At 39.1% G+C, this 26,031-nt stretch overlaps 4 protein-coding genes across 12 annotated transcripts; 2 read left to right on the plus strand and 2 right to left on the minus strand.

Annotated features, from left to right (window-relative positions):
• The first annotated feature begins 3,086 nt into the window (after positions 1-3,086).
• Positions 3,087-4,816, plus strand: LOC124179156 (guanine nucleotide-binding protein subunit gamma-1). Its single transcript, XM_046563315.1, has one exon. The coding sequence runs from the start codon at positions 3,570-3,572 to the stop codon at positions 3,780-3,782; it is 213 nt and encodes a 70-aa protein (XP_046419271.1). The 5' UTR covers positions 3,087-3,569; the 3' UTR covers positions 3,783-4,816.
• LOC124179142 (kinesin-associated protein 3) lies at positions 4,200-9,738 on the minus strand. 4 transcript variants are annotated; one of them, XM_046563287.1, is made up of 17 exons: positions 9,288-9,738; positions 9,009-9,126; positions 8,505-8,667; positions 8,218-8,427; positions 7,873-8,009; positions 7,454-7,784; positions 7,210-7,388; positions 6,944-7,112; positions 6,755-6,855; positions 6,455-6,673; positions 6,214-6,379; positions 5,982-6,107; positions 5,788-5,892; positions 5,624-5,706; positions 5,354-5,540; positions 5,146-5,236; positions 4,200-5,035 (listed from the first exon to the last, which is right to left on the minus strand). In XM_046563287.1, the coding sequence occupies exons 1-17, from the start codon at positions 9,311-9,313 to the stop codon at positions 4,894-4,896; spliced, it is 2,553 nt and encodes an 850-aa protein (XP_046419243.1). In that variant the 5' UTR covers positions 9,314-9,738; the 3' UTR covers positions 4,200-4,893. The 4 variants fall into 4 exon arrangements, with proteins under 4 accessions (XP_046419243.1, XP_046419242.1, XP_046419244.1 ...); XM_046563286.1 differs by having other exon boundaries at positions 5,624-5,709; positions 9,288-9,737; XM_046563288.1 differs by having other exon boundaries at positions 5,624-5,709; positions 9,188-9,324.
• A 228-nt stretch (positions 9,739-9,966) lies between these two features.
• Positions 9,967-17,252, plus strand: LOC124179149 (ATP-dependent RNA helicase WM6). Of its 4 annotated transcripts, none has more exons than XM_046563305.1 (11): positions 9,967-10,104; positions 11,129-11,354; positions 11,652-11,872; positions 11,988-12,171; positions 12,348-12,466; positions 14,142-14,273; positions 15,069-15,215; positions 15,404-15,541; positions 15,754-15,871; positions 16,193-16,262; positions 16,651-17,252. In XM_046563305.1, the coding sequence occupies exons 2-10, from the start codon at positions 11,153-11,155 to the stop codon at positions 16,204-16,206; spliced, it is 1,275 nt and encodes a 424-aa protein (XP_046419261.1). In that variant the 5' UTR covers positions 9,967-10,104; positions 11,129-11,152; the 3' UTR covers positions 16,207-16,262; positions 16,651-17,252. The 4 variants fall into 4 exon arrangements, with proteins under 4 accessions (XP_046419261.1, XP_046419257.1, XP_046419260.1 ...); XM_046563301.1 differs by having other exon boundaries at positions 16,193-16,258; XM_046563304.1 differs by lacking the exon at positions 9,967-10,104 and adding an exon at positions 10,143-10,309 and having other exon boundaries at positions 16,193-16,258.
• On the minus strand, positions 16,656-25,802 carry LOC124179137 (DNA polymerase zeta catalytic subunit). 3 transcript variants are annotated; one of them, XM_046563270.1, is made up of 17 exons: positions 25,706-25,802; positions 25,204-25,567; positions 24,948-25,134; positions 24,775-24,868; positions 23,990-24,478; positions 23,576-23,819; positions 21,699-23,377; positions 21,453-21,603; positions 20,854-21,216; positions 20,534-20,722; positions 20,131-20,443; positions 19,563-19,881; positions 19,046-19,294; positions 18,841-18,954; positions 18,273-18,691; positions 17,831-18,065; positions 16,656-17,652 (listed from the first exon to the last, which is right to left on the minus strand). In XM_046563270.1, the coding sequence occupies exons 2-17, from the start codon at positions 25,364-25,366 to the stop codon at positions 17,500-17,502; spliced, it is 5,361 nt and encodes a 1,786-aa protein (XP_046419226.1). In that variant the 5' UTR covers positions 25,367-25,567; positions 25,706-25,802; the 3' UTR covers positions 16,656-17,499. The 3 variants fall into 3 exon arrangements, with proteins under 3 accessions (XP_046419226.1, XP_046419227.1, XP_046419228.1); XM_046563271.1 differs by lacking the exons at positions 24,775-24,868; positions 25,204-25,567; positions 25,706-25,802 and having other exon boundaries at positions 24,948-25,076; XM_046563272.1 differs by lacking the exons at positions 16,656-17,652; positions 17,831-18,065 and having other exon boundaries at positions 18,522-18,713; positions 25,204-25,794.
• Positions 25,803-26,031: the final 229 nt, after the last annotated feature.

The following is a 26,031-nucleotide window of genomic DNA, read 5'->3' on the forward strand; positions in this document are numbered from 1 at the left end:
TCGGTGATCGACAGCAGTGCCACGGTAGTTTTGCGGTGAACGAACAAACTACGCACTTGTTTTGATTGAGTCGGTAAGTGTAGGCCACTGCTGTTACTTCCGTGCCTTGGGAGATCGGCGCTCTTTCGGCCATTTTAAAATAATACGCGAATCTTTGGCAACGTTCAGTGAAGAAATTTCATCAACGACGACCCACGTTTTAGCCCCATGTAGTGTCTCAATATTTTGATTCACGTACATACATACATCGTATTCACGAGCATAGAGTGCATGATGGTGAGAAATCAAAGCAGCTTACATCAAAGCCAAACGTTTTGTCGTCCGATTAAAAAGTTGCGAACAAAATCATGCTTTCAATGTATTTTTCCGTTCCGAGCTCGACTCGGTATTGGCAGCTAGTGAACTTTACAAACTTACACCTATATATCTTTACGCCGTGGGATAAAGTATACAGTCTATACAAGGTTCATGTATATTATAAAGAAATCTTAACTGATCCAGTCCACCTTGAATCAATATGTTATAAATAGCGTAAGATTATCCCCACATTCCAACAAAACCGTAAAAACGAGGAACAAAAGAACCTGTTCTTAACAAATGATATGTAAAGCTCCAGCATGGAAACTATATATTCAGATACTAGTTCAAAACTAATTAGTTTCCCTTCAATTACGCAAAGTATATGCTGAGTAATTAATCCTGTTTGTTGTAAAGTTAAGTGTTAAAAATCGTCTCAACAGAATTAAATATAAAATATTTCTGGATTCGGAAAAAATGCAACAGAAACTATATTTATTTTGAAATCATCTTAATGCGCACTGACTCGGACATTTGCTTGTCAGCTGAATAGTTCACCTTAAAATTATTTCAAATCTACAAGCCATTATTTTTTCGACAAAATTAATTATCAGACTAAGCTAAAAAGTCGCCGAATTGAATTTTGCCAACATTTGAAACGCTTAAAAACTTTTGCCGCCCTGACCTATAGGTGACATTAGTGACTAAATTACAAGAGCGAGTTTCCAACACTTTTGATATGGTACCACCGAACATTTTCAAATAGCTAACAGCCAGAAATAATGGGTGATTTTAAATTCATGCGACTCACCCATGCTGCAACTTGACAATCGGTCCAGCCTCACCATCTGAAGTGCATTCTTTCTGTCGTGAATTAGATATTCCTCTGGAGAACACTGAACAAATTTTATATTTCCATGGAAGACACTTAATAAATTTTATATTCGTATATTCGTGTGCAGAACACTGAACTAATTTTATATTCCTATGGAGAACACTGAATAAATTTTATATTCCTGTGGAAAACACTCAACAAATTTTATATTCCTATGGAAAACACTCAACAAATTTTATATTCCTGTGGAGAACACTGAATAAATTTTATATTCCTGTGGAAAACACTCAACAAATTTTATATTCCTGTGGAGAACACTGAATAAATTTTATATTCCTGTGGAAAACACTCAACAAATTTTATATTCCTGTGGAAAACACTGAACAAATTTTATATTCCTGTGGAGAACACTAAATAAATTTTATATTCCTCTTAAGAACACTGCATAAATTTTATATTCCTGTAGAAGACGCTGGATAAATTTTATATTCCCGTGGAAGACACAGAATAAATTTTACAGTTCTATGGAAAACACTGAATAAACGGCAAAGAATATCACCGATGCAAAACTCACGACAATTTTTCACCCCACAAATAGAACAAAACTGCTTTCTGAATTCCGCGCTGCACTTGTTAGGATTCATCGAGACTACATTTTGATTAAATGATCGAGTACAGAGGATTGGGACTTGTGTAAATGATTTCGAATGTTATCTGAGTTTAGCTTGCAACAATTGAAAATTGACACGGTGAATTTTCCATAGCCTAAACGACTTCGCAATGCCAGTTGAGCTATATTCATACCTCTGTGGCCTGAATCCCTGCACGCGAAAAATTGCAAATGTAAAACAGAGTATTCACGGATACTTTTTACACTTCTTTCACTTCAATAACTACAATTAACGACGATACGGTAACGGCACGCCAAAACCCGTCCGTTAAATTGGCGGCAAGAAGAGAAATTTTCCACCGATTGTCAGTTGTTTATACCCAGAACGCCGCCATTATAAATCACGAATCCCGCCGAAGTCCGTTGACCACGAAGTAAGACGTTGACAAAGCATTGATGATGAATGCCAATTACAATGCGCTGTAGCTATTGCCGACAAATTTCCTACAAAATTGCGCCAAAATACTCTCATCTTTATTCTGTACAGCATACATACATGTGTAAATAACGAACGCAATTTCCATCCTTCGGTATTACACCGGGCAACGGGCATCGTGATGTTTGTTTTTTTTTCAACCGATTTGTACATTAAAATAACGAATATTTACACTCACAATTATCTTTCTAGTCACCTGAAATCGCCATGTGAATCACTTAGATCAGCATGTACTCAATATAATACCGTCAAGATGCTATATGGCATGATTTTTATGGCAAATTTGGTGTAACTGAAACTGCGGAACGTTCGCACCCCCGGCGATAGATTCGAAACTGCAAGAACAGACAACTTCTGGTCAATGCTCGCAGCATACCAACTGCACAAATTGTCCGCCGTCGGAGAAACAAAAAATTTAATTCCACGCATAAGCATGGAAAGAATCCATTTGAGAAATATTTATTTTACCTAATGAAACGAACTTCTGCTTATGAATTTAGTCGCGCAGAAGTTTCGAATATCTAGCAGCGATGAATGGAAACCGGAAGCGTTGAGAAGCCATTGCATATCCTACTAAAGAAAGCCAGCTATAAACAATATTTCGTGATTGTGATTTCGTGCCAGTTTGGGAACTTCCCTTATCTGTTTCTGGCTTGCGAGGTAAAAAAAGCCAAAAAATGCATGTGTGAACGTCAGTAATATGCATAGAAGTATGAGGATAACAGTGTGGCAATCCGATAACTTTTTTATCGGTGGAGGCCGTTTGACAAGCAATCCCATAAGATACATAAAATCCCGTTAGGGTAAACCATCTTTAATAGTCTTTAGTCAGTGCCGCTGCACTTTTAAAAACCCCCATCGTGTCGCCGTCAAACTTCGTGCGTCAAACGAACATTTTGTACGAAGCCGCAGGAAGCCGCCATTACTCGCGATTGCTGATAATCTTGTACACACATATTCATTCCGGAGCTATTTTAAAGTGTTTAGTATTGTACGTTACGTACATATGTGTGTAGGCACATGCATACATAGATCCATCATATTCGGCAAGCTCTGTCGGATTCCGTATAAATTTCACTAAGCCAACGGCAGTAAGAATACTCGTTCAGTGGCGAGTGATTCGGCAATTTACCGAAGATCGAGTTCAACCCTTTCCGTCGACCGACGCCCGCAGTTCGCAACAACGTCCAAGAACCAAGTCGTAAAGTCTCACCCCTGGAATCGGTGCCGTGAAACCGTCTCCGTTGCGAAACCCTTAGGCCTCTAGGCCGTGTTTCATCGCCCGAGTGTACCGCCACGCCCTAACAATAGGCCTGTCCGATACGGCTGTTATGGACATGATGGTTACGAATCTACAACAGCAACGTCAGGTTACCGAGCAGCTTCGTCGCGAGGCTGCGATCAGGCGAATCACCGTCAGCAAGGCCGTCGAGGATATAATGAAATATATCACGGAACACGAGCAAGAGGACTGCCTGTTAGTCGGATTCTCTTCACAAAAGTCGAACCCCTTCCGCGAGAAGAGCTCCTGCAGCATTCTATAAGCTGAATAACAACCAGTCTCGGGATCTCCTCTTAGCAGGGTAATCTCACTTTGGCAGACACACCTGTTGTTTCAATATGACTGAATGCCTCGTCGTGCTACAAACTGTGCACTTGGACACGGTTTGTCAACTAATCATTTTTAGATAGGAGAAAAACCAAACATGTATAATTTCCTTACCATCAACCATTTATCCTGTATTTTGTTTTTACTAACCCGGTAGAATTGCGCTTTAGTCAGCAAACACGTGTTCACTTGTCATCGATTGAAATTTCTCACAATTTTGAATCTCTGTCTTATCGCTTCCACATCTAAATAGTAATCGATGGCAATAGTCAATACAGCAAAATCTTCGTATATGCTATTCTTGAAGCGGCCTCAGCTCTGCAATGGCGGAATGTTTTTTATTTAGACAATATCAATGTGTCCAAAATAATTGTAATAAGTAATCTAAACTTATTTAAAACTGTAAGATACATGCTGTAAGATAAAAGAGTTTAATTTCACAATCAACAGAGTTCAAAGTTTCTGCTCTGTTCTTATTTGCACTGTAGAGTGATCCCAATGGAGTTGAATTAAAGTTAGCCAGCAAATCATCAAAACGTGGAGCTATGCTATGCTTGTACAGTGGGCTGCTGACTGATTCCAATTCTATCACATTCATCTTCTGTATATTGCAAATCGCTCTACCGTGCAAACAGACACTGTCAAATTTTGAGCTTTGATTGCCGTAACAACTAAACCTGATCAATTCCAGCTCCGGTTTCTGGCGAAAGCCAAACATCCATGGGCATTTTATTGTTGCTATGATGATTAATCACCTGGAACTTGATTGGACCTATGATCGTAAGATAGTTATTTTCCTCATTTCTCAAACAATATTGCTTTATTGAAAACAAGAGAAAAGCAAGTCTGCATATTTTATAACATTTGCAAATGTCAATGTTATTCTAAAGGGAATAAATAAATCAATATGTATATGCGTGTGTGTGTGTACAATATCTAAGTATGAATAAATAATTTAACGTATCGCTACTTCTACTTGTATATCTACCTATATACGTGATAATGTAATGAGATCAGCAATAGAAATTTATTCAAATTACCAGCCATTATATAAGTACGTGAGAGGCATTGAATTCATTACACTTCATTTTCGAGACACACAAGTCCTCAATCCCAGAGCCAATGGACAGTCGGGACCTGGAGCGGGCAGCTGTTAGTTCACCCATCTCATCTAAATCTCTAGTGTACCTAAATTGTATTTCAGTAATTATCAAATCACTGCGGTTAATTGTTTACAAATTAAATAATAGGTTACCCATGCGCTACTTTTGTTTAGCTGCCCATCTTTCTTAACTTACCGACTGACTGGTCGGCTAGGATTCTCCGAAGCTTCCGATAAGCTTTTAGCCACAACATCGACATCGTCTGCATTAAACAAAGCAGCATTACCTGGAAGAAGATGTATTAAACGTCGTTTCAAATCAATTGCCGGAAATATTTTGAAATAATTTGTTTCCACGCTTTACAATATGATAAATATACTTAATGCTTGTAAATATTATTTACTGGTTGGAAAGAGCATTGTATGTTTGAGAAGATCTCCACTAGCAAATGGTGGGAGGCTATCGTCTTCGTCTGGCATGAGGTGATTTGTAGGGTCCAATGTAATAGACTCTACCATCTCCAACCATTGTTGGTTGTGTGATCGGAATTTCTCAACTTTAATTCGAGCTGCCCAGTCTTCGTCGCAAAGCTGAAATAATCGAGTATATTATTTTGGTGTAATCCTAGTCCTAGCTTTGAACAAGAGGGAACAACTTTCGACAAACAACTTACCGCAATAACGTCCAAGCAGGCATCGCATACCTTTCGGATCATGGGATTTTTATCATGCATCAAGTCTATCAAATAACCAGGGGCTTCTGGAAATAAATGACGAACGAGTCAATCACGGATTGTGACAATACTTGAAAGCATCAATAGAAAATAAATATACTTACCATTACCAGTCTCTCGAATCAAATAGTCTCTTGTAGAATCATGTTTAGCAATTTGATAAAATACGTAAATTATTTGTAGTACTATTTCATCATCCTCTTGTTTTGCTGTTTATGAAGAGAATTTTTTGTAGTCATAAGCGTAGACGGAATGAATTATAAATTTATTAAATTATTGCCTTCTGGCTGAAACAAACCTCTGAGTAATTCCACCAGGGACAGTAAAATATCGGCCTTGCACAATAATCGGGCGCACATTTCGTCGTAAGCTGCCGTACCCAAAAATATTACTACTTCCAGTACCAAATCGTCTTGGGCTTTACCTACCAAGAAGTACACAAGCATGTCAACTTTGGCGTTTGACAATCACATAAAAACGCTCTCCAAATCTTAATTCTTTAGACTCTGTACGGAACAGAAATTGTTTACCAGGCACAAGGTTGTTCCTTATCCAAGGTATTAGATTGCATCGTCGTAGTATTTGTGAATAGTCAAGATCCGGAAGTGTCAAGTTGCCAAGGACTCCAACAATTTCCAGTACGAAATCTTGCGATTCTGATTGAGTCAGAGCCGTTGCAAAGTCGCCAACAAATTCCTGTAACATACAAAGTCTGTCATATAAAAGGCAGTGGATGGCTAAATACTCATACATTTCCTACGGAATACCCACAATGAAACTCTCCTTGGTGCAATCGTGCTGTGATATGTTTCGTATCATTTTCATCACTAGCGGATCTTGAGTTCTAAATGCACGACGAATCAACCCCTGCAAAATGTTGTTCTCGACCATTAGCTGAGCATTCCGTTTATTGGCGGCCAAATTTATACATAATGCAGTCAACTCCGGCTTTATTTGATTATCATTAGACACCAAAATCATGTCGGTAACCTATGCATATCAAGATTCAATGTTTTAGATCTGTACCTTGGCCCGATTAGTAGTGACTTGAAGTAACTGCCTACTACGTACCATAGGAATGCAATCTGTATATGTAAACATAGACTTGACTTTGTCATCCATGCTGAGATGATAGAGCAAGCCGAGTATTGTAGTTTTGTTTTTGATCTCACCTGTGGAAGGAAATTAAAGCAGACTTGTTATAAGACGCATCGCATAGAACGTAGGATACACTTTCGTATGATGCTTCAATCAACTTACTTTGAATCAGCAGCGTGACCAGCTTTGGTAACAGTCCTACCCGTATCATCTTTGACCGCAATTTTGTGTCAAATGAAAGATTAAATGATAACTTCAAAGTGCTTTGAATTAGATCAGAATTACTGTTGTGTAGTAGCCTCGGTAATTTTTCAATTACATTCAGATCCGCCTAAAATTATTACAGAAGTTCAATGCAACTTTGGCAATTGAGAACACAGAGGATATTTGAATGATTAAAATTGTGAGCCACAGGTGTTAAGATATACCATTAAGTCCTTGTTCTCGCGGAATATAGACAACTTCTTGAGAAAAGTCACAACCAATATCAGCAAATCCGTATTGCTTCTGTCTAATGTCTTGATGAGCATCCCAATGACGTTCTTCTTACGCATTTTGCGTTCCACTTCTGTGTTCTCCGCAATGTTCAATAATAGGTAGAAGGCAACTAAACATAAAGTACATGCATATTTAAATAGCTTGTTTCTTTAAGAACAAAGCATTGTCACCTACCTCGCAATAACTGTTCCTGTTTTCTTGTCAAACTTTTAAACTTTTTACGACTTTTTTCAATGTCCTCTTTCATTTTATTAACATCAACGTCCGTAGCGGAACTTGTCAATTCGACGGATCTTCTTTTAACTTCAAAGTCAAGGGGACCATCTGCATTCCAGATCTCATCGCCGACTATTGCTTTTTTATCCAAGTTATTACCAATTTCAGTAGGAAAAAGTGAGAGGCCTGTTGTACTTTCAAAATGACGACGCCGTTTCTCCATGTCTTCTTTCCACTGGTCATAACGCCCAAGCTCGAAGTCAATTATGTCCATACATAGAGAGCCGATCTGATGAAATAGATCCAAAATTTTATAAATCTGAAACGTACGGGACAAGCTGCTCGTTATACAAGAGAGAAGAACGTTTTGAATTTACCCTATATTCTAGTACTATGCTGTGAAACTGACTGTAAGTTGAGAAACAAAAGAATATGTAGACTATGTTAGTGGATAGTTCGATACTGCGTCTCCAGTCTTCTCTCAGAACTCTCGCTAGTGCACTCAGTAGGGATTCTGAGAACAAGAGAAAATAGGAATTTGTAAATACCACTAGGAAAATCTGTAGAAGCTTGATACATTTTTCAACCAAATCACTTCCCACAAGTCTTGTTGATTGTACTCTCTTGTTTTGTATCGTTGTTTTGCAATGTATTAAAAAAGTACAAAGTAAAAGGGGGAATACCCGATATATTTGATATCTTTTTCATTTCATGTTACTGACCATTCTTTGTCAATTCCAACAAGTTGTCCGGAACTCTGGCGAGCTGTAGAATTAGAGACGAACCCCTAATTTTCCCTGGTATCTCTTCGTACATAAGTTCAATATAACTGTCAATGTTGCTAATAATGGCTCTCTCGATGTCAACATTGCGCTCTGCGTTTGTTGCATGAGAAGATGCTGGCCGTGAAAGTTGTATACCCACATCCTCAACTAGAACAATTTAAAAGAAACTCATCAATAAAATTATACGAATATGAATAAAAAATTTCTCCACTGAACTATCCTACCTTCATCATTGGTCCGACGAGTTTGCAGATAATAAATGAGTTGTTCAACTTCTCGTAACTTGGACCCATGAATCAAACTGCATTTTTCCATAACTTCTTTGGCGAGGAGAGCTACGTTTGTATCAGCGTTCAAACTTTTCAAGCGTATTATCTTTTGACATTCCTAAAATATTAGTCGATATATGTGAATATATAATCTTACCTGTAACTAACAAGGTGATTACCCTTGTACTTTTATCATTGACGACCATGTTCACACCGTCAGGACGCTTTGTATTTGATCAAGCTCATACATAATAAGTAATAGATATATAACTATTGCCATGTATCGATCAAATTGATGAGTAGGTACACACATCAATACCGTGCACTCATCGAATAAGAAATCAATGAAAGAACACAAATCTAGTTCCATGGGAGTCGGTACATGCAATAGATGTCCAGTGTGGGCATAGTCGACAACGGTTATGTTGAGGATAGACTGGGAAGGTGGAGTATCGATACCTTGCGATCTCCTAGCATAGGGTCACCAAGTTCTCCTAAAATCAATGCTTCCACGTCGTAATTGACTACCAAAGCCTTTTCAGTTGGATGAACATCCAAGTTGCCGGATCTCACTTTCCTGAAACAGAAAAATTCAGCCTGAGCAAGGAAGAAATGAACAATAATTCCTGTTCTTTCACCTATTCTATCCGGACATGTTCCAGAAACAGCTGTCATTGTCATATAATTTTGCATCGGAGGATAATCTATAGAAGGCTGATCAGCCAGTAAAAACTCTACCTTTTTAAAAACTTTGCTTCGTCCATCTTTGACCAAGACCACAGACAATTTTATTTATGAACGTTGTATCTTTAGGTTCCTAGTGCTGATGAGTGGATGACTTAATTCCGCAAGCACCAGCCATCGCAATTTTCGACAATTCTACAATTAGTGTATTCCTGTCTGTCAATAAAAGTCTGCGGGGATCTGCGTGACCGATGGGCAATGCAGTATAGGACAACACTGTAGGAAATTAGAAAAAATTATACGACAATTGGAACATAACAGCAGTCAACAGCAAACCAAAAGCTTCGGCACCGATGACAACGATGGTGAACGATGTTCGGAGTCGTCGCGATGAATTTATAACAAATGGATTATAAACATCAGTGATCAACATAGGTATAAATGTATACCAAGTGTACAGGAGAGTGGGGGTAATAATAAATATGTATAGCGGATAGCCGGGATAGCCAATAGGAAACCACTGACTAAGAATTTTTAAAGACAGCGAGCCTCGTGAATCCAATCTATGCCGCGCAGCAAAGAGGATTCGGCAGATTGGAAGCCGTGGAAGGTTTGCGTAGCCGTCGCCGTGAGCGTCATCTAGTGAGTCGGGGGACACAAGTCGCGTATCGTAATCCTCTTTGCCCCGCAGTACAGCGGTTCCGGCGTTGCTCAGTTATCTTCCGGTACGTTTGTATACTTTACGGACAGCGGTTCGCCCTTGTCGCGTCATCCGTTTTCCCACTCTCTGGGCCGAGCTCACCGTTCCTGGACGTTTCCTGATCTTCGTAGTTGATGCTCGTACCCTGCATAGTTTGCATTTTCAATTGAGGTAAGTTATCACACCCGGTTCTCATCACTGTAATCTTATTTAAAACACGCGATCCTTTGATCCAAGCAAAAAATAATTGTTTAATTTTTAGCTGATATTGTTGTTTCTTTGAAATTACACTATATTTGTACGCTAACATTCGCGGCGGTTGTTTAACGTTAATCCTTGATACTACGTACCAGTTTTGTGTCTTCTGCGTGTTATAGTAATATTATCTCCGTTGAATTGATTTAGCTGTTAATTTTGAAGGCTTAACGATCATATTTGTATCTGAACATATTTCCGGCCATTCAATATTCAATCAAATATATTCTGATATGCCCACCTTGCTGAAGATGAGCGAAACGACGGTAATGGCGGTATGTCGAATAATGTCGAATCACTGAAATGGTGCCGGCAGGTGCCGGTCACCCCAAGTTGGTTTCCGTTCACAAGGTTCCTTTTCGGCGATATTCCTATAATGTTTCAGTTTCAAACTAGCGATTAGTTTCACGGATATTTGTGCATCAATTATTGATATGTTGGCCCTAGTTACTGCGATGAATTTTTCTACGTGGCTCGCGGTCGTAATTCCAAATTTTTTCGTCTACTACGTTATGGAAGGATGGCGGTGCGGACGCGTACACAAGATGGCGAATGCAAATTCATGTACTGTGTACGTGGCTAGAACGGGGAAAGATAATGAAATGTTATAATTCCTAACTATTCAATAAAACTTTTTTTATACGAAGAAACTTTTACAGAATTGTGTTCTGTAATGGAAAAGTAAATTAAACGTTATTTAAATTAGAAGATTATTTCCAATTATTCAGACGTTATATGCGAGATCCGAGAATTAAAGCTTGAACATTGCTCTGGTTAATGGTTCTGCTTCTACCAAAGAGACTCTTGTTTTACCCATCGAACTCGATTTTCACTCACTTTACGTGACTTGAATGGTACATACATCGTCTAAAAATATTATAGGATGCATTTGGTTTCTAATCACAAAATGGACTATATATATAAAAGAAAATTTATACAGGAGGCATCAATATAATACAAAAAAATGGCAGACAATGAAGACTTGTTAGACTACGAGGATGATGAGCAAACCGAACAAGTGGTAGATGGTAGCGGAGACATATCTGCAAAAAAAGAAGTCAAAGGTACATATGTATCGATTCATAGCAGCGGGTTTCGTGATTTCCTCCTCAAACCAGAGATACTTCGTGCCATTGTCGACTGTGGTTTTGAGCATCCATCCGAAGGTATTATAATTTTATAGATATATGTCGGTCAGAAGATTTTACATTTTTAGAATGTTTGTACAAGTAACTTACATAAGAATTCTCCTTCCCAAATTCAATCCGTAACTTAACAATTTAAGGGGGTAGCGGTTGGGAGATACTTTGTAGTCTGAATGATGATATTATAGATAGGGACATCTGATTAGTAATGAACGATCTATCTGTATTCTGACTCGATTTAGCACTCTTAATCTTTCTAAAGTTCCATACAAGACCATGGCCTAACAAGCAAATTGTTGCAAAATTATTGTATTGCAGTGCAACATGAATGCATCCCACAAGCAGTTCTGGGCATGGACATCCTTTGCCAAGCCAAGTCTGGTATGGGAAAGACTGCTGTTTTTGTGCTCGCAACTTTACAACAGTTGGAACTAACGGAGAATGTGGTTTACGTTTTGGTCATGTGTCACACCCGTGAATTGGCTTTTCAAATCAGCAAGGAGTACGAGAGATTCAGTAAATACATGCCAGCTGTCAAGGTGATTCTAAAGCACAATCTAAACAGGATGGGTTTTATAAATTTTTTTTTTTTTTTTTCCCCCACCCTTTTCTAACATAAGTGTGTAATAACATCAAAAAATTCTTAACTTGCAGGTGGGTGTTTTCTTCGGAGGATTACCGATACAAAAAGATGAAGAGGTACTAAAAAATACTTGTCCTCATATCGTGGTGGGAACACCTGGGCGTATTCTCGCACTTGTGCGCAACAAGAAACTCAATCTGAAACACCTGAAACACTTCGTTTTAGACGAGTGTGATAAGATGCTGGAATTACTCGGTGAGAATTGACTCTTTATGCTATGCTTATTCCTTTTCTGATTTTTGAAACCTATTTGCGTAATACGTCAAAAATTGCCTAATAAGCATTCCACTTTCTGACAATAATTGCTAGCCATATCTACTCTTTAACACTAGAAGACAATTTTAGCATACTAATGGTCGATTTTACCACAGATATGCGGCGTGACGTTCAAGAGATATTCAGGAGCACTCCGCACGGCAAACAAGTGATGATGTTCAGCGCAACCCTGTCCAAGGATATACGTCCAGTCTGCAAGAAGTTCATGCAAGATGTAATTAGAAAAACTTCCTCCTCTCTTCGATCTTCGATCGCTTCTTCGTTGGCTCTGCGTTTACCCAGGACTGAGCTCAGACCGTGCCATGAATATTCTATTGCGCACATCCGCGAGTTAGGCTAGCTAGGCAGACCAAATTATTGTTGATCTCGTCCAAACGAACGTCTGAGGAGAATTTCCACTCAGATTCGACCGTTGATTGACGACGCGCTCGCGCACAGTCGTAGCAACAGAGTTTCGTTAAAAATATTTCCTCGATCATCAGCGAATAGGAGAAGCCTCCGTTGAATCTAAAAAATCGTCGCGTTGAACCGTTAATTGACGTGACGATGCATAAACGTCCTAGAAATCAATCTTGATCAACAGACCTCCAAAGTCCATGCATCCTTCATAAGAACAATCCTTCAAACCTTGGAAACAATGAATTTTGCTCCCATAGTCATCTATTTGTGAATCCCATCTCGTCACGTTCAATCGCATTCGGGTTATGGTTTTATAAACGTCAATACCACGTTAGGTAACACGGGAAAGATGATAACTCTGTCATAATTGTAACGCGCTACAACCAACAGAAGTGTGCTGATGTCAACACATGGATCGTTTCTTACTACATAAGAAAAATATTGATCTCGCACGGGTTCGTGGGGTGGGGGGCCAAGAAGACCTCAAGACATCGCTTCCAAGATAGAAGAAAGCAAGAAAGAAGACTCAAGAGGACACTTGGGGAAACAACCGCGCCTAGATAGGGATAAAGTCTAATGTCGGAGGCTTCACCCAATAGCTCGATAACTTTAGACTCTTAGTATCTGTCCGGCATTACTGATTGGTACTACAAAACAGCAACTCGTCGGAGCAAATCTCGCGTTAAATTTCCAAAAACATAACATGGTGCTGCGTTGTTTTTGTCGTCGCGGTTAGAAAACGTTCGAGTTTATTTTCATGGCTCAAAGTTGATGAATAAGATTCTGAGCCAGCGAGCATGTCAACCACAAAACCCTACAGTATGGGCCAATGCCATTGGCGAATGCCAATATGCCGTTCACGTGCTTGAGAAGTGAAAGTTTACGGGAAGGAGACTACAGCAATGGGAGTGGCTGAGCGTTCCTGGGTGCGCACTCTATTTGTGTCGGCGCTAATGCCGAGAGATGGAATCGCCTGACCGTATGTAACTAGTGTGATAAACCCAACTGCCAGATTATCCCAGAGCCTGTATGTAAATAATTGTACTTCAGATACCTGACCATTGGGGCGATGAAGTGGTTTCAGTTCTCTTATATTGGGACACAAACTCATCTCAGATCATATATTCTACTTTGATTTCAAACAGTGGTTATAATTGCGCGACATTAAATAACTTCGGTATGGTCCACGTTCACTTTAATCTTCATTCTTCAAGAATCACATATTTGACTTATATTGGTATTTTGAAAAGACCAATTCATTTTCTCTATGTTGCGATACCGGAACGCTAAAAAGATTCTGTCCGGTGAGATTAACGAGGTCTGATACGTATCTATAATTACCTTGATATCGTAGCTTGATAGAGAGAAACAGACTTCAAGCTGAATCGATAGATCCGTGGATCACGGATTGTGAAGTATTTGAGCATCCATATGCGCTGGAATTAGATCAGGCTAGTGTAGGTTGTCTTATAAATACCTTGTTTGCGCAGCCGATGGAGGTGTATGTGGACGACGAGGCCAAACTCACTTTACACGGTCTACAACAGCATTATGTCAAGCTGAAGGAGAATGAGAAGAATAAGAAATTGTTTGAACTGTTGGATGTTCTAGAGTTTAATCAGGTACGATTGTTTTCTTTTCATGACATACGCATTCATTTACCTGTATAAATTACACCTGCATCGCTTGAGTAACTTCTTTAGACATGTTTGATACACGTACGGCGGATTTACTATTGGGTCCAAATGATGTGTGAATTATCTTAGCCAAGTATGATGACTCCATCATTCCATCACCCACTACTGATGGACCCTGTATATCCCGTAGAGATTCGGTGAAGCAACCCCATTGACCTACTTGACATGGTGTCCAGTGGTCCTGGAAATATACTATTTTTGAAGTGTGCCAGTGAATGATATATTTATTTGTGTTCACTGAGTAATTGTTTTTATAATGTCAATTCCCGCCTTGAATCGCATTTTTCATTTTCCCCTACTAACAGGTTGTAACAGAAATAACGTATATCTCATACGTCACGCTGATTATATGTACAGTGCCCCCTGCCCTCTACATTCGTTTTTTTTTTTTTTTTTTTTTTTTTTTTTTTTTTTTCTGGGAGTCCTCGAATATATTACGGATATTTTACTGGACACCATGATTAAGGGGACTGGTGTCTTGTGCTGAGTGCTGCAGGTTGTCCCCTACATTAGCGTAAAAAGCCCGTTTCACTGAATGTAAATATGTATTTTAATACAGATATATAATGTGATATGATGCATCACTCATACAAAGTCAAGTAAACGTAGTTGTTTATTTTTCACTTCTGAATTGCAAAAATTTGCTGTGGCAAAATACTCTAACCTTTTTAAGTTCACCTTCTACACTTTAACTCAATTTAAAAATTTCATTTATGATAGGTTGTGATATTCGTGAAATCCGTGCAAAGATGCATGGCCCTGGCTCAATTGCTGACAGAGCAAAACTTTCCAGCAATTGGTATTCATCGAGGAATGACCCAGGAGGAACGGCTTTCAAGATATCAACAATTCAAAGATTTTCAAAAGGTAAAATTTTTTTTAAACAGTTTTTGCTTCCTTCTAATGAAATATTTCATATTAAATATTGAACTGGATAAAATAACTATCTATTTATCTACCATCCATTGTGAATTCGCAAGAACTATATCGATAAATAGCGATAATACCGACAATCTTTATCGTACTTGATATTGACTATATTTATCCGTACTCAGCGTATCTTGGTTGCTACAAATTTATTTGGTCGTGGGATGGATATTGAAAGAGTCAACATAGTTTTCAACTACGATATGCCTGAAGACTCCGACACTTACCTTCACAGGGTAGCTCGTGCAGGACGATTTGGTACAAAAGTAAGTCGAATAATATCGCATCATGTAGATTTGAACCTTTTAATTTTTCCGCTTAATGATGAAACATGTGTTCTAACTGATTCACGCCATGATATACTCTTGAACTCTCTCCTGATTATGCGGAATTTTTTTAACGCGATCGATTCAGAATCTCCTTCCATTTTACAATTATGATTGTGGTGACAGTTTTCTTCTTGCTTGTTGCGATACAGGGTCTTGCTATTACATTAGTCAGCGATGAAGGAGATGCAAAAATTTTGAACGACGTTCAAGAAAGATTCGACGTCAACATCACTGAACTTCCGGATGAAATTGATCTCGCCTCATACAGTAAGTTTGCAATTTCTTTCTTTCATTATACAGGACTGGTTCCTGTCATGAGTGAATCAACGTGTTTAATAACAATAAAAAAAACCGCTGAAAACCTGTAACATTGAATCTCTCTCCACTTGGGTACGTATTTTAAGTCCATGTTGAAACTTCCTGCAATTTTAGACATTTCAGAAATTTCAGAAATTGTCTGTACAAATTTTGTTGGATACATGTCGTACACGCTTACTTCTGTTTGATCAAAAGACATAGCACGTTTGCTTTGTTAATTATCCATTATCCTCTGTGAGCCTTGGTTAATTTCATTTTTGATTTGAACAGTTGAAGGACGATAAAGGAGCGGTTCTTGTCATCAGCTTCACTTTGGCTGATGGTTGATCTTTTGATGTAAGTATGTTAAATCGAATGATGTTAATGATATCAAACTTTTTACAATCACAAGATCAATGTCCAATGTTCAATGATTTGCACATGGCAGATATTGATAATATTTGTTCATATCGCTATTATCCTATTCAAGTACAATTTTGACAACAGAACCTCCGCGTGATGAGTAAACTCTCTTAGCCACAAATGATGACGTTGTCAGTTTCATCACCCACCACTGATGGAGGAAATCACATTTATTCAATCTGTTGGCGCAATTTTTTTTATAACAGCTTAAGAATTCATGAGCAGTACGCCTGTAGATTGCTCTTTTCAGTTTTGTATGTATAAAGTTTTCAGGACGATTGGTAAATGGTTGATGGCATAAATTAATAGTATAATGTATGTTTCAGTTGTGCGACGGACCACTCCAGTGAATACCTACCTATCCACAATACCTCGAACCTGCTGTTCAGCATGTGTTAACGTATTAACCTGCCGCGGTATGCTCCCGCATTTTCAAAAAACGACAAATCCAATGACTGTTGCCGCTGCCATTGTACTGACAACGACATCATCTTGCACTGCACAGTGATATTCGCAAGTTGTTGAATTGAGATTCTTTTTGGTGATATAAAATATTTTCTGTATTTAAATGAAGTCGCGATCACCGAACAATTGACGATTTTTATTTACGATGCACATGGATACTTCGCGGATAACCAGAGACAAAAAGTATGATATTATCAGTGTTGTGTTGCGAACTTCGTCGAACTATAATCCACTTGTTTGATAACTACAATAAATATGAAACTGTCGCTGAACGATGTTTACTACTGTATTTTATTCCAAGCTTGTGTGTCGACTGTATTGTACAGTGCTCATACACACACGAACAGCACTATAAATACGTGTAATATAGGCCTGCATTCGCATTAGTGATGCAAAGGCGATCTCGAACAATCTTGTATCTAGAAATAAGCAAAGTAAATAAAACAACTTTTTAGTACAAAAATTTTATGGCGTTATATCTTTAATATCTCCTTCATTTTAGTAATTGCATATTAACATTAAATATCTGCATTTAACAACTCAATGTCAGATTTTTTTCGTAGGTATTTTATTGGTAAAAAATATATATCGATACCGATATGCCAAATGTTTTCTGGCTAAGAACACTTTCTACAGAAACACAAGAATGCGACGCTTTCTAAATATGCTGTAGTCGAAGTTAATCCTGATAATCAATGGAGCTCAACTAATTAAAGTTGTAGACTGTTTCCTTTCTCAACGATTTCCCGCACGTTAGAAATTTGATATTGATCCTTGATTGATAGGACCCGACGATACAAAGTTGGACAATCTAATGACGCGCACTCAATGTAGTTAGCTCTCCCGACACACGACTGGCAAATCTACAATAAAAAGTTGCACAAATTGTATGTACATACAAACGTATAGATATTACAAATATATGTGAATGAAACAACGAAATAACAGCTAATGGTGGCAAGTCTTAATTTCACCGCCGTCGAAAAACAATTAATCAAATTTTACGCATATTAATTCTAATCCAGAGAATAACACACTTACCGCTGTGATGATGCAGCGGGATCTTTCCAGCTGGCGTATCTTATCATGGAGGATAACGATTGTCTGATTTGGTATTCCAGAACACTCTGTGCAAATTCCTGTGGTAGAAGGACGTCCACACGCCGCGCAAGCCATTGTTCCAAAATACTGTGAAATTGTCGACTTCTGCGCTTCTCCTTTCAACGTGCCACCAGGATTGCTATATATCGTTCGACGGTGTGGCATCTCCTCAAACCTAAAAACGAAGAATAATGAGACAGTGATACATTATTATTGCATCTTGCAAAATGTACTTTTCTCAAGGCCAGGGAGAAATTTTGCCAGATACATGCATATTTCATATTATGATAATGTGGCAATGCTTTGATATAATGTGACATAATGTATGTATGTACAACAATTCTATTTAATTACAAAAGATAGAATAACAAAACATTGTTACCATGCGTTGACGTCAACGCCAAGAAGATTGAAGCATCGATTTAGTGGTGGTATGATCACTCGCGTTATGTAGTACAGAGCATTGGGTCGCAATCCTGTGTCCGTGATCAACTCCCATGGGGAGCGTACACATTGAAATAAGGGCTGATTCGGTGCACCGGCAACAATAATGTAGGGTACACGTTCGCTGGTGCGTGGAATCGCACGAGGATCTTTTATCGTGAGTCTTCTGGTCAGCTCTAAGGCTGGCACGCACGCGCTTGACTTGTATCCCTGCAAGCCACGAAATTCTTTGGCAAACGTTAGGTCTTGAATGGATACTCTGCCACAAAGGATCTTGTCTAATTGTCGTATCACATAGCTTTTTACTTGTGATACATCTCGTGTGTCAAATAGAATTCTCAGACTTTTCTCCAATATCTGTGTCAAAGTATACAAGAATCTGTTAAAAGTGATGATATGCAGTAATCTTGGAAAAATGATAGCGACATATTTACAATCAACAGGTCCACGTAAGCCTACAATTTTGATGTAAAATATATGCCGAAGACTGCGCAGAGTGAAATTACCTTGGAAACTGCTGGACAACCATCTCTGCGAACAGTTTCTATGCCTTTCGCTAAGTAAATCGGTTTCTCTTGGTCCGGACTTTCGTACATATATCCACAATATCGCTTTTTTGTCTGAGGTGTGAAAGATAATATTTTTTCAGGTACATATTATATAAACATTGCTGTAAACGGAACACACGGGCATCGTTGAGATCTGACAAACCTGCAATATCGACGGCTGCATGATTTTTTCCAGTTTCAGTTTCATTGGTTTCGGATTTTCCAAGGTAACAGCACTTGCAATTTGAGCTCCCACCTCAAATGCTTCTCTTCGTGATCTGCCCGGCAATAGCACGAACAAAGAATCGGTATCACCATATACGACACGGGCATTCCATCGCTTTGTAGATTCTACCAATTTTATTGCACGCTCTAGGGTTTCCCTCGCCTTGCTGACGATGCTGTCACCGATCTGCAAATTTCAGAACATTTAAAGCATAATACATGCACAGATGGTCAAGATCTCTTGAAGCTAGCCTAATCATTGAGAATTTGCCCCCATCATGAATGGAATAAAGTCCACTAGAAAGAATACCTTTGTAAACAATTGAAATGTGTTTATCAATTTGCGAATTTTCGTTATTGTCAGAATAGAAGGCTCTGCTATATAAATGCCAAGTAAAAGAAGCTGTGTGTGCATTTTCACTTCTTGGGTCAAATATCACTTCAAATCATGTTACCTCGATACAAGGCATCCGTCCGCTAAAGTTAGCATGTGTGTATCCAAACGTTACATTAGCAAGCAATTTCAATCCACGTTGTCTAGAATTAAGAGCTCTTTGGAGTGTGTGAGCGGTTTGTGAGTGATCCTTCATGGCTTTTTTCACCATTAATCTAGTGTCCAGGTATTCGGTCAGCATTCGAGGAAGTATTCCCGTTCGAATTTCTGGCTTGACGAAAGCAACGCCACTGGGTGAAAAGTTTATATTCTTACCCAATTTCTGAATTGTGCGCTTAGTTACTTTCAATGTTGTTGCACCAAATTCAAAGGGTTCAGACCTATTGGAAGAAAAAACTATATCAATATAACAAGGACCCATGTCTATATCTTTACAAACAGACAAGCTCTGTTGTAAAACGGAAAACAGACAGATGTGCTCGATTTTACACTTTAATCGTTAAGTCTTTCATGCTATTGGAGTCTATTGTAAATCAATCGACCCTGTTAATGAAGACGTTCCTTGACATGGGAAAAATTTCAATCCATGACGATATCTGCAATTCAATATTCATGGGTTACACACTCACTGGCCAATGTTTTCAATACGTCCGAGGCATGTTGAAAAGCAGTAGTTGTGAGCAATGATGATGCTAGGGTAAAGACTTTGAAAGTCCAGTACGATCAATGGGTCGCTGTAAAATACAGATTCTGGTTCCATTATAAGTGGCAGGGATTCGGGTGCACGCATGGTAGCTCGTTGTTGCGGAGATGGAGATACCGGTACATAGTTGGACGGCTTTGCCAATCTTAGCATGACGGACTCGACTTGAAACTGCGAACCACGCGAAAAGACTTCGAAAAACTGTATCCCATAAAGGCGTGCGAATTCGGTGGTTTTGCCTAACATACAAGAATCGTTGCCCTTAATGTATCGATTATATCATTATTGCACATTAATATTCTTGAAAGTAGGACACGCAAAGTAATCACCAATGATATCGAGTTGCTCGATAATTTTCAATATGCCCACCACCTTAGTGATGTAATGGTCAACAACAAGAGATCGTGCTTTGATTGTCCGATGCTCCCACCACTGCGTCAATGTTGCAAACGATGGACGGCTCAGTCTCTGATGCATCACGTGATACATTATGTTCTCAAACGTATAACTCTGCAAAGCTGGCAATGTGTTACTTTAAAATTTGAATTCGCCTTAGGGGATACTCATTCTTACTTCTAACCATTTTGTATTACAAGTTGTCGGTGAACAAGCTTTATTGATGGATGAACGTATGTATGTTTCCCCTTACCTATTTCATGTCTCATGATTCTCCAAACATCTAGCACAATACGGCCTGGCATTTTTATTTCCGTCAAGATGCTCAACTCGGTCGTTTGTGGCTCCCATGCACGTTGGATGCCAGGAATTCTGGAGACCTTCGGTGCTAAATTGATGCCAATATTCGCCGCCCTCTGGAATAAGTATCCCCACGACAAAGATTCCAGTTCCCATCCAACTAGAATATCTGGGTCAGTTTTCTTGACAACAGTCAAAAGATTCTCGAAAAGACCTTCTTCGCTGAGTGCATAAGAAACTGAATGCATTACCCCAGACTTTTTAAGGTACTCTGATGATTTTGAAGGGTCGTATGATGGATCGCTCACCAGAACACCTATAGTGCAAATTGCATTCCATGTTGCAATAATACACACAATGAAAAAATGCCCGATCGACACTGTTCTTTGCAAATACCACAAATTAATAGTTTTGTCAAGTGCACTCTCTTATTTAATTGAAGTCAAATATATGGCTGCATTGTTCAGTTTGGTAAGATTGAAATTTAGTCTTTCAATACCACGTAATTTTTCCAGATTTGTACCGCCTTGTAAATTGAAATTGATACATCACCTTTATCAGTAGACGTAAAATCTGATGCAGCAGGTGCGTCATTGTGAATGGCATAGAATATTGCTCGAATTGGATCATGTTGGGGATCAGGTAAAAGATCTCCGCGAGTAGCTACATGGACCTCCAAGCAAAGTACTGTCAAGAATTGATGCTGAAAATAGTTAAAAGGTGAAATTGAGAAATTTAGCACTAATTAACAGCCCGGTAAGGTGTGATTGAAGAAAAAATGACAATGTTGATACTCACGGAAGTGAGTGGTTTGATATCTTGTAAATTTTCACATGGTATTTTAAAATGGTCTGTCTGTGAGGAACTTTCAATTTGACCACAAGAGATACCAAGTAGTCTGGATAACTCGACATCATGAGTCGGCAAAGAAGCATCCATCCCAGTCACATCTTTTCCTTTTTTATTCGGCTGGTAATTATTCTGGTTCGCGGCATTCGTCATTCTTTCTTGAGACGTGGAGTGTTTGTCGTGTTTTGATGATGCAGAGTGATAACAATGTTCAACAGCAAGTTTGGTTCCACTGTCACTGAAATCTTTAGTTACCGATGTTTTTTTCAAGTATTCTTTTCCTCTTGACCATATTTTTACTCTTTGCGGCAGTGGAGCCGTGGCCAGTGGTACGATCACAGTTTTATTTTGACTAGCAAGGTTTTGCCTGACTTTGGATTTTTCAATATTGGCTCCGGAAGGATAAACCTCTTCGACTTTCATTGCTCGCCAGAATCTGATGCTGGTGACACCTTCTAAATTTGGTCCAAATTGTGGCAGGTCAACAACTCTTTTGCTTGGTACTTTAAGTATTTTGTGAGCGACTTCCTTACGATTGGTCACATCCATATAATTGCTAAAGAATGGATCTTTATTCCTGCATACAGGTATACCATAAGTCTCCATTGTTTTAACAATATTGTCGAACTTTGGAGGATTGAATTTAGGCACGATAATAACTTCCTTGCCAGTTCTTATCGTGTCTTCAACAATACTTTCACATCTTGAAATCAATCTGGCATTTCGTTTCCGCTGTGTGTCCAAGTACTGTGTAAACGTTACATTGCAAATATCTTCTTGGTCTGTACCACAGCTTGAATGACAATGTTCTCTCTGGTTTTCACTCACATTCATCATTACTTCAGGAATCTTCAGTTGCTGCACTTCTTGCATTTGATTGCTACACTTGTTTCCATCAATAGTTGCCATAAGATTTACCTGTCGAACTTTTGTCAAGTTGCGAGAAGAGGTAAAAATTATACTAAGCGGAGAGTAACTCCGGGATGGACGACCTCCTGGGCTGTTTAGCATTGGTGAGCCCTTTGGCAATTGATTCCTTGGGGATGATAGAAGACTCAGTTTTCTACTTTTTGCAGGTGATCTCGGGGTTTCACAAATCTCATTTCTTCGTTTGCTAGGAGTAACGTTCACAAGTTTTTCTTGATTGCTACGACCTTTAGATTTATAGTCGCAAATACGTTTCTCTTGTCTTTGCAGCGTAACGTCCTGTTCAAAGTCCGAATCCTCCGAACTGAAATCTGCAGGTCCGTCACACTGAGGAATTGTATTGTCACAAGTTGAACCAGTATCCGAATTATTGTCAGTATCAACATCAAATACTGACAAATCACGAAGATAATCGAACGTGGACGACTTGTCAGACATGTCCTTATCTGTTTTTGAATTTGGTGATTTTTGCAAACACTCATCACCTTGTGACCAACTCAATGAATCTAACTGCAACAACGTTAGATTCAAGTCGTTATTGTCATCTTCTTTGTCTTCGTCTGAGCAATCATTGTTCCCATGATTTTCATTGATTGTATGTTGTGAACCCAGCAGACTGTCGTCATCCACCTTTAAGCCAGGGATATTTTCATCCGCCAACTCATTCAATATATCCAACAAGGGGACATCTGTGGGATCCACTAAAAAATATATTTAGATAGATTAGCATATATAAATGTAATACTCTGGCTAATGTTCTAAGTGCAAAATACTGACATTTCAATCTCAGATCAAAAACCATCTGTATACTGTTCTGAGAAGCTGGCCCAATTCTCATATATGAGAATTGTGAGTCTGGGCCTGTTTAAATTTTGAAAAAATATCGAAGCTTTACTCACGTACACTACAGTCAGCGGATGGGGTAAAAGTCTCTGTTAATGACGCTAGTGACCCTGAGCCCAATGGTAGGTCATCAAAAACTAGTTCGCTTCGACGCTTAGACAACTCTTCGTCGATACTTCTACTACGCGGCCCCACGTGGTGCTCAAGATAAGAAGCACTCAGTAAATTACTATCCGCATTTGTTTCGAGAGGATATGAACTCTGATTTCTTCCACTTTCTGTTATTGAGCTATTGTCCATCTGCAATTACAGACGCAAGGTGTACAACATTTGAATTTGAATAAGTCGGACAAAAGAATTTGATAAGTGGGACAGAATGTACATTAGACGCAAATTTGCCATTCACTTAAGTTAGCTAATGTTGAAAACGAAAACGGACATTGACTAGATGTAAATACTTGGAAAATAACCTGTGAAAGTGTCAATAATCTTTGAGCTAGTCTTTGTTGTTGGTATATGTCATTTTCAGTGGCTTTGAAAACTGGTCTGGTCGGGCTCTGTGGTTGGACAAGCTGAGAATCACCGCCGCTAAGACCCAGTTGCACCCGTCTTGCTTTTTCTTCCTCCCATATAGCCATCAATCCCGGATTAAGCGCCAGCTCCCCCTCAATTTCTACTCGATTCAGAATATCTGAAGCCAAGGTATCTACTTCGAACTTGCATGTACTTTGTGGTGTGATTTCATGCGGCATGTAATCCAGCTCGTTGGTGAATGGAGAAGTGGCCTCAGAGCAATTTTCAGAGTATGTTCCAGATGCTGCTCTAATTGGCAACCGATATCTGACGTGACGCAGCTCTATCATGCTCATGCCGTGTAAATTGTAATCTATCATAAACTGTTGGACATATGGGATGTGTGCTTCGTGTGGCTGGAGGCGATCACTAAATACAGCACCATTCTAAAATTTACAGTATTATTAAACAGAGCTGTTAATCTTATATATACATGTAAAGCTACCCTTTTTTTACCCAGATAAGTAGGGTCACATATTGAATACTGGCCACCTGATTTTTGAACAATGGAGCGCTGATATGGCCATTATTCAATAAATTACCATGTATAATATCTCATTTTTAACGATTTTCTTCTTTCAAAAGTGTAACAATAGGCGACTGTAATTGACTAGAAAAATGGATTCAAAATTGATAGGAAAGTATACGAAATTTCAACACATTAATTTTTGCAATTAAGTACCTGTAATAGATTAGCTGCTCTTTTGACCATTGTGGGATTATAGAAATAGACCTTGAAGTACTGGTGTTCCTTTTCGTGATAACCGTAGAGTGGCCTGCATTAATTTAATACAGCCAATACATTAGAATGACCAATTTGCTTTTATGCTTTTGCAATTAGCTGACAAGACTTACATGCCGGATATAAGTTGAACTTTGAATACATGTTGATTCCGAGAAGATGCAGATCCCAGGGAAACATTTATAGCAGCGTCCAAAGATGCTGCCAAACGATAGCCAAGCCTGTCGCTGTCATCACCTCCTGTGTGCGGCACATAAAAATATGGAAACACTCCGTGCACATGTAAACATGTCTTCACTCCTAAACAGAAAGTATAGTAAGAATTGGAACAATTTGGATTCCTGGGTTCTTACGACGAAATTTACGCACCATTCAGAGTCGATCCAAATACTCTGACAATAGGTACATGTTTGATCTCGGCACCGCGATATTCCGAATAAACGGGATCCAAGGAGGGTATCGGAATAGCCTGATAATATTCCGCGGAAACCAATCGCACTGCGAAATTTGCTCTTGTTTGATCCAACGTCATCTTGACATTTCGGTGTGAAATGTCTTACGGATAACCAGGGGCTTGTGTTTGCCAAATGTTTTCCTCTTAGAGCTTGGACGTGGCTCAGAAGACCGGTATAGTATGGCCCACCGTCCAGTCGAGTCCTTTTAATTAACCAGAGTAGTCATCGCGAAGTCAGGCTGCGACGGCTGTAATTGACGCGACGACTTGTCAGCTAACCTGTCACGGGCATGAGAGATTAGTGGAAGTGCCATCTCTCTTGCACCGGTGCAGTCTTTCGAAAAGCTTGAACACCGGATATCAGTGTCTCTTTCGCACGTGTTTTTTACAAATCGGTGACATTAGACTTTTGTTTACATTGTCCCGCGCAGTGACTAGTAGTAAGAGACAGCACTTCACCTCCGAGCTGTCTCTCTCTCCAGTACTCCCACCCCGCCGGAGATCAGAGCTTGTGTCCACGGTCTTACATACAGGTCTTGCAACGAACGTGGTGGGGGGTTGTCAGTTCACGTCCGAAACAAAAGTACAACTTATGGCCACAAGAGCGGCGCTACGAGTTATTCATAAGCTTATAATTATTATTTGGCGGAATCCTAACCAATCTTTTTGATTTTCATAGAATAACTGACAGCGCTGCGTAGTGGTCAGTAGTGGCAAAAAAAATCTGGACAATAACGCGGCTA

Source organism: Neodiprion fabricii, chromosome 3, assembly GCF_021155785.1.
Source record: "Neodiprion fabricii isolate iyNeoFabr1 chromosome 3, iyNeoFabr1.1, whole genome shotgun sequence".
Lineage (NCBI taxonomy): Eukaryota > Metazoa > Arthropoda > Insecta > Hymenoptera > Diprionidae > Neodiprion > Neodiprion fabricii.

Excerpts from the sequence above, each read along its gene's own strand:
- LOC124179149 (XM_046563305.1), top strand. The coding sequence starts at position 11,153 with ATGGCAGACAATGAAGACTTGTTAGACTACGAGGATGATGAGCAAACC. Across the intron at positions 11,873-11,987 it reads AATACATGCCAGCTGTCAAG|GTGGGTGTTTTCTTCGGAGG; the intron begins GTGATTCTAAAG and ends CTTAACTTGCAG. Across the intron at positions 12,467-14,141 it reads GCAAGAAGTTCATGCAAGAT|CCGATGGAGGTGTATGTGGA; the intron begins GTAATTAGAAAA and ends TTGTTTGCGCAG.
- LOC124179137 (XM_046563270.1), bottom strand. The coding sequence starts at position 25,366 with ATGACGTTGGATCAAACAAGAGCAAATTTCGCAGTGCGATTGGTTTCC. Across the intron at positions 25,135-25,203 it reads ATTTGGATCGACTCTGAATG|GAGTGAAGACATGTTTACAT; the intron begins GTGCGTAAATTT and ends CTTTCTGTTTAG. Across the intron at positions 18,955-19,045 it reads TGCAGCCGTCGATATTGCAG|ACAAAAAAGCGATATTGTGG; the intron begins GTTTGTCAGATC and ends TTCACACCTCAG.
- LOC124179156 (XM_046563315.1), top strand. The coding sequence starts at position 3,570 with ATGGACATGATGGTTACGAATCTACAACAGCAACGTCAGGTTACCGAG.
- LOC124179142 (XM_046563286.1), bottom strand. The coding sequence starts at position 9,313 with ATGGACGAAGCAAAGTTTTTAAAAAG. Across the intron at positions 9,127-9,287 it reads GAAGCAAAGTTTTTAAAAAG|GAAAGTGAGATCCGGCAACT; the intron begins GTAGAGTTTTTA and ends TTTCTGTTTCAG. Across the intron at positions 6,108-6,213 it reads AAGGAACAACCTTGTGCCTG|GTAAAGCCCAAGACGATTTG; the intron begins GTAAACAATTTC and ends ACTTCTTGGTAG.